Source organism: Lingula anatina, chromosome 2, assembly GCF_051362555.1.
Source record: "Lingula anatina isolate TDL-2025a chromosome 2, LinAna3.0, whole genome shotgun sequence".
NCBI classification, from domain to species: Eukaryota; Metazoa; Brachiopoda; class Lingulata; order Lingulida; family Lingulidae; genus Lingula; species Lingula anatina.
In genome coordinates this window covers 11,436,862-11,443,082 of record NC_141768.1, presented here as the reverse complement: position 1 = coordinate 11,443,082, position 6,221 = coordinate 11,436,862, and the positions used below count along the sequence as shown (strand labels likewise).

At 36.6% G+C, this 6,221-nt stretch overlaps 1 protein-coding gene across 2 annotated transcripts; it reads left to right on the top strand.

Annotated features, from left to right (window-relative positions):
• The first annotated feature begins 832 nt into the window (after positions 1 to 832).
• On the top strand, positions 833 to 5,373 carry LOC106175180 (galactosylceramide sulfotransferase). 2 transcript variants are annotated; one of them, XM_013557049.2, is made up of 2 exons: positions 833 to 2,343; positions 4,215 to 5,373. In XM_013557049.2, exons 1-2 carry the CDS (start codon positions 2,226 to 2,228, stop codon positions 5,303 to 5,305), a joined length of 1,209 nt encoding a protein of 402 aa, XP_013412503.2. In that variant the 5' UTR covers positions 833 to 2,225; the 3' UTR covers positions 5,306 to 5,373. The 2 variants fall into 2 exon arrangements, with proteins under 2 accessions (XP_013412503.2, XP_013412502.2); XM_013557048.2 differs by having other exon boundaries at positions 834 to 2,343; positions 4,209 to 5,373.
• The last annotated feature ends 848 nt before the right edge of the window (positions 5,374 to 6,221 follow it).

Here is a 6,221-nt window from a genome sequence, read left to right as displayed (position 1 = left end):
GCCAATAACTTTAATATGAGACTTTAGATAAATAGCCCCCTATAGGCCTATAAATAATTGGGAATAGTTTTACTACCTATTATGTCTATGAATTATTTCAAATAAAATTATGACTAACAAGTAAGATTGTTAGTGTCCGAGTACCCTGACGACCGGAGGTGAACTGTTATTGAGTAGAACGCTTTTGAGACACTTATTCACAATTTTGCCTCATTTGTATTTCAGATTTTATTTATACCTGATATCTTTTCTACCTATAGTGTACCCTCTACCAGGGCGACAGATTGTTACATAACTTTTCACAGATATTTACAGATAGATCTCTAGATAAATAGACAGTCATTTTGGTCTGATGTCAACAAAAAATGTCCACAATAATAACGGAGACCCTGTATGTGTACGTGTATGTGTAGCTGCAGGAGATGTACTGTACCTTAGTCACCATCTCGCGAAAATCCTGTAGAGAATATTAGACAGCTCTATGTGGCGACATTGTTAAAGTTCTTATGGTAATCGGAATTTCAGGCAAATTCACTGGGTTATGTACTATATTGTGTTTATCAAATTAAAATCATTCTCCTTTACATTCATTTGCAATACGTAGGCTACGATGTTTTATTTTATTAAGCCCAGTTTAAAACTTAAATGTTGCCAGTTTGTTATAACTTTCAGTCTTTTATCATATGTGATCTTCAGGAAATAAGCCTGAATGATAACATGATATTTTCTCTGTCTCATATCTTTAATAATGTACATTGCTACAAGAGTACCGATAGTTTTATTTTTCGATTACATAACAAGTCGGCAACCAATCATCGGGGGATGTTAGTAGTAGAACACTGGCCTACCTAGCTAAACCATTGAAAAACTCCAACACCATGCAGTTATTTTTAATATGCGGCTCCAAGTGAGAGGGCTACATTTTTGACCAAGCGGTTGACGCGGGAGGGGGTTTTGACCCGCCGAATTACCAGAAGGTTGGGTTGTTCCATGAGAACCATGCATTTAGAGGGTTAGACAACATCATAACCAAACAGGCAATGGGCAAGATTACCTGGATAAGGACGACCGAAGGAAACCACTGAAAACAAAAATGATTTCATACCATCTTTGCACCGTGGAATGCCATCACTGCTCAAACGTTACAGAACTTTTTGACTCCACGCACAGACAGGTCAGGCGCGTCTTCCAATTCAGAGTATACTGTAAAAAATACAAAAATGTAGCTTTTATTTATTTTTACCATCGTTAACTTATGCATTTTTTGTACAATCAGTAATTTTTTTGTGAAAAGATCCTCCTTTTTGAAATAGGGGGCACAGTAATTAAATCTCAGCTCCATTCGTGTGTGAGGCGGAGAGACCATTTCAAGATTAAGCGGTCTTCCTTTCATGTAGGGTCCACCATATTTGATCCTTGGACCAGTTGACACTCTAATCTTCTATATTCTGAATGACCCGATGTTAAGCTTTTCCTTCCACTTGTCATGGTTGTTAAGAGGTATTGCTTCTTTATCTGAATCAATTTCATTGTTTACCGACTTTAATAATACAAGATTTTTATTCGTTATTAATGTATGAGCCCATTTAGAATAAAAGATCCAAGGATTTTCTGATCCACTGATCAAATATGGCGGACACCACACGAGAGAAGAGGCGACTTATATGCTGATAGTCTCCCCGCCTCCACACGCGCCATTAAACAGATTAAATAACGGCATCTCTGCAAGTATTGAACAAAAATTGGCCAAATTGGTCAGACTACGTAAGAATTTGGCGGGAGGTGACCAGCGCACATAGACGAGTTTATTCCATATAAACTCGTCCAAGCGATGTTTCCAAAAGAACCTGGGTAGGGAGTACCCTCTACCAGGGCGACAGATTGATTTTCCACAGATATTCACATATATGTCTATAGATAAACAGACAGACATTTTGGCTCTCAGTCGCCTCAACACAGTGTAGGCCTATTATCTCACACATACCTTGGCGTTGGGATGTGGACATTTACTGAACTTCAAAGTATTTATTCAGTGACCTTAGCAGAGGCTCTTTGGTATCACTCCAAAAGAATTTATAAAATTATACGGTATAGCCATCTAAACCAGGATGTTTTTCTTTTGGTTAGACAATATATATGCAAGAAAGTTAGGTTAATGAAATACAACATACCAGTATATCACAACATGCATTCAGGTCAGCAGATTTCATAAAACACAATCTAAGATGGGGAAAGTGAAAATATGTGTGCTGTGCATAACCTCGGTAGTGATAGTTGCCCTTTATTGGGGGAAGAGTAAAATAAGCAACAGATATGCGGTGAACAACAAAGCTTCTGGAAAAGGTAAGACGTCTCTGTCTCTCAGATAATCTGTGATGTTGACAATTTACGTACAGTTACCGACCAAGTATACAAACAAAAGAATTACCAAAAATTTGAATCTGAATGGCATTTTTGCACCTGACATTTTCGTTTATTGTCGTTTTTATTTGAAGATGTCTAACTGCTTATTCATGGCATCACTTGACGGTGCGGACTGCACACTTCAGCCCGCAGGTCACGCAAAGGTTTTTATAACTTAAAACCATTGATGCAGATTTGACGTTTTGATGTCTCAAAATAGCTGATGTTTTTGTTATTGTATCCGATCGAAATTACGGCATCTGGGTGTCACACAAGATTGCCGCACGGCATGCTTTTTTTATGTCACCTCGGATTTTTTTAATGATGTTACAACCCAGCAGTCCCAATTATCGACGTCACTAAAAAGTGACCAATCAGAATTTTCTCATTAAAGTTCCCTTTTCACTATAAAATAATTTGAAAAATGCTGTGCATTTATAGTATTAAAATTTAAAAAAATCAGTTAACATCTCAGTATCACCATGGAAGTATTTCATTTAGACTACTCTATAATAACTCAGTATATATATATAACAGTATAACTTTAAGAGGAACGTCATTGGTTTATCAACAGAGTAACGTCTGCGGTTGTGTGTCGGCTGAAAAGTTTATTAAGTTAGTATGCGTACGTGAACCAGAAAAATGGCTTCAGTAAGGTCAAGAAACGATAAACAATCTCATACCTTGATAAAAATTGTACCTATATGAAGACTTAAACAAAATTTGCAGCTACTGGGCACAAACTGTTGCTCAAAATGGTTGTCACACCTAATAAAATGTATGGATTTTGTTACAAATATAAAATTTTGTTTATTGAACAGTTGTATCATTGCAGATACAAAATATTTTATCACATGCAAAAGAAACGAAAACATGGTTATATTGCACACTTCCTGTGGACTGAATGTTTTCTTAATATCACCCTTGAAAATGCCCCGTTTTCAATACAGATTCTGTTAATAGGTTAACGCCTATAAATCCCCACGAAAAGCCCTCCCAAATCCGCCCCAAAGATGTTCAGTTGGGTTCATATCTGGGCTTCTCGCGGGTTGATCTATGAGCAGAATGTTGTATTCGTTTACAAAAACTGTTGCCAAGTGGCCGGAATATTGCAAGTGTAGGCTAAATGTGATCGATTGATTTTGTAAGATATCTCTGAACGCCTTGGCGTTGGCGTTTTCTCACAGAAGAACGAATTGTCTCACACCTATGGAAAAAAAAGCATCCCAAACATGAACAGAAACACCTCCAGTGGCCTCATCTACGTTTTCTTGTAACATCTGGCATGGCTTCAGCTCATACAACACGTAGGCCTATAGATTGGTGGTGGTCAGATCTCATCTTCCTCGAAAATCCACTTTATATCAACGCAACAACATCCCTTTTATAGCTAAGCTCGCAACATCTATTCACATACTGTACCCCTCACACCCTAAACTTATTTTTGGGACTGCCATCCATTGACGTGCTCATATTTGACCTAGTTAATATCAAATGGTCATTGCTTACTACCAAGAAGAAAGAATCCAAAATAACAACATAAATACAGCTTAAAATCCTATAACATTATTCAGAAACCCAAATTTTGCAGGGTGTGACAACCACTTTGAGCAACAGCGTATAAAAATACGTATCGATTAACAACCTGGTTATCAATAATATGCAAGACAGGATATGTCTATGGTATGGCTGACTTTAATCCTCTGATAGCGTCCTGGTGCGTATTTTCAAATGAAGTATACATACATACTCCACATGGAAGTTTTTAAGAGTATGCATTGTGAAATATGACCACTTTTTCTTAGTTACAGATAGGACCAACCAAGGGACCAACCTTCCAGATGGGACGTATTTTTCCAGTGTTCGGCAATTTCCCGATGACACATCTTTTGCTGCTCTTTTACCGTACGAGGTCCCAGGACGGACATGTTCTCACGACAAATGTAAACAAAAAAGACATATTATTTTCTTGAAAGTTCATAAGTGCGGTTCTACCACTGTCTATTCAATCTTAGATCGTGCGGCAGCGAAATATGGGTTGGCTGTTTTAAAGCCACTGCCAGGAAGACCCAGTTTTTACCCGAGTAAAGATCTGAACTACCCGCACCTTCATGTAAGGAAGCCAACTTTCGCAGATGCCGCATACAGTCCTAACAAAACATATGATATGATGATTCATCACATGGTATTTGATGCTGAAGTTGTAAATGCCATGATGCCGAAGGATTCATTTCGCATAGGAATTGTCCGTGAACCATTTTCTCAATTTAAGAGTGCCTTTAACTTTTTGTCAATGAAAAGCAAATTTAATATTACATCCTCGAATAGTCTGCTAGCATTTTTCCAAAACCCGTATAAATATTGGAATATGTACATACGCCGAAGTTATAATAGCTTTATAAGAAATGGGATGATGTACGAGTTTGGATTTCCAGATGACGACATGGAAATCAGAAACAACGAAACTTTCATTAAACAATATATTGATTACATAGATAATCAATTCGATTTTATCATTGTGAATGAGCTGTTTGATGAAAGTTTGGTTTTACTTGGTAGAAAGTTATGCTGGAAGGTACATGATCTGCTGTATGTAAAGCGAAATGCTGGTAAGTACACTCCTGAATTTAAGAATGAAGACGACCCATGGATCATTCAACAACACAAAGCATGGAGTAAAGCTGACTATCACTTGTACGACTACTTTTTGACCAAATTGAAAAAGACAATTTCTTCTCAAGGTAAAGACTTTTATGACGAGCTTGCAAGTTTTAAAAATGCTTTGAAATGGGTAAAAGGATGTAGGTTTGAAAATGTGATAGATGTCTGTCAAAAAAATGGCCCCGAAACAAAATTTTCACTGCGGTGTGTGAAACATGACCGGAGAAATAAACAGAACTAGTTCGCTGCACTACTAGTATTAATGGACGCTGTACATGAAGAAAACACGTCTGACATGGTGCCTATGGAAAAAAAAAAAAACGGTTACCTTAGCTTAATAAGCATTGCCTAGGAAAGTGTGTTTGACTAGATAAGATTTAGCAAATGACTATATTGAGATTTATTTATGTCTTTTTTTTTCAAAATAAATGTAATTTTGTGATTAACTTGCACTTATAAACGTAAACTTTTACATCTCGTGAGTAGCATTGTGCAAGGAAAAAAAATCATAAAATGGAATCTACTTCAGTGTTATTTCGTGTTATTTCAATTTATAAGATTCACTCCTTTATAAAGAAAACCCCAGTGAGAGCTTTATAAAGAATGTATACAGGGTGGCTCAAATAACAGTTTTAAAGACAGTACAATGAAATTTGGCATATTTTAGGGAAATGATGTTTTAAATAAATGATGAAAATTTCATGACTCTATCTTTCTTAGTTTCTGTATGCCGACACCGAAAAACCTAAAATATTAAGAATATAAATGCCATGCTGGTGTGTGTGACTTCTGACAGGTGCCAGTGTCTGCCAGTTTTGACACCCGTCAATGAGTTTTTGTGATGATTATAATATCAAAACGGTTTCACTTTAACACTTGGAAGTTTTAGGGTTGAATAATAATATTGATGTTTCAAAAATTGGTCCAAAATTTCAATTCAAAGGCTGTGAACAGTTGAAGTTATTGGACTTTGAAATAAGTTACGTTTATTATTTTGCCAGCCATACACTATAAGATGTTAACATCACCAAACATTACTAGAATTTTGAAGCGCCTGTTAAATATGACCTAGAAGTATGTACAGATTAAATTTTCTGAAAACATGTTGAATACTGGTGTCATCATACCGACTCCCAGAACGTTCTTGAAAGTTGTTT

Coding starts and splice junctions, on each gene's coding strand:
- LOC106175180 (XM_013557048.2), top strand. CDS start 2,226: ATGGGGAAAGTGAAAATATGTGTGCTGTGCATAACCTCGGTAGTGATA. Junction 2,344..4,208: donor CAACAAAGCTTCTGGAAAAG/GTAAGACGTCTC, acceptor ACTTTTTCTTAG/TTACAGATAGGACCAACCAA.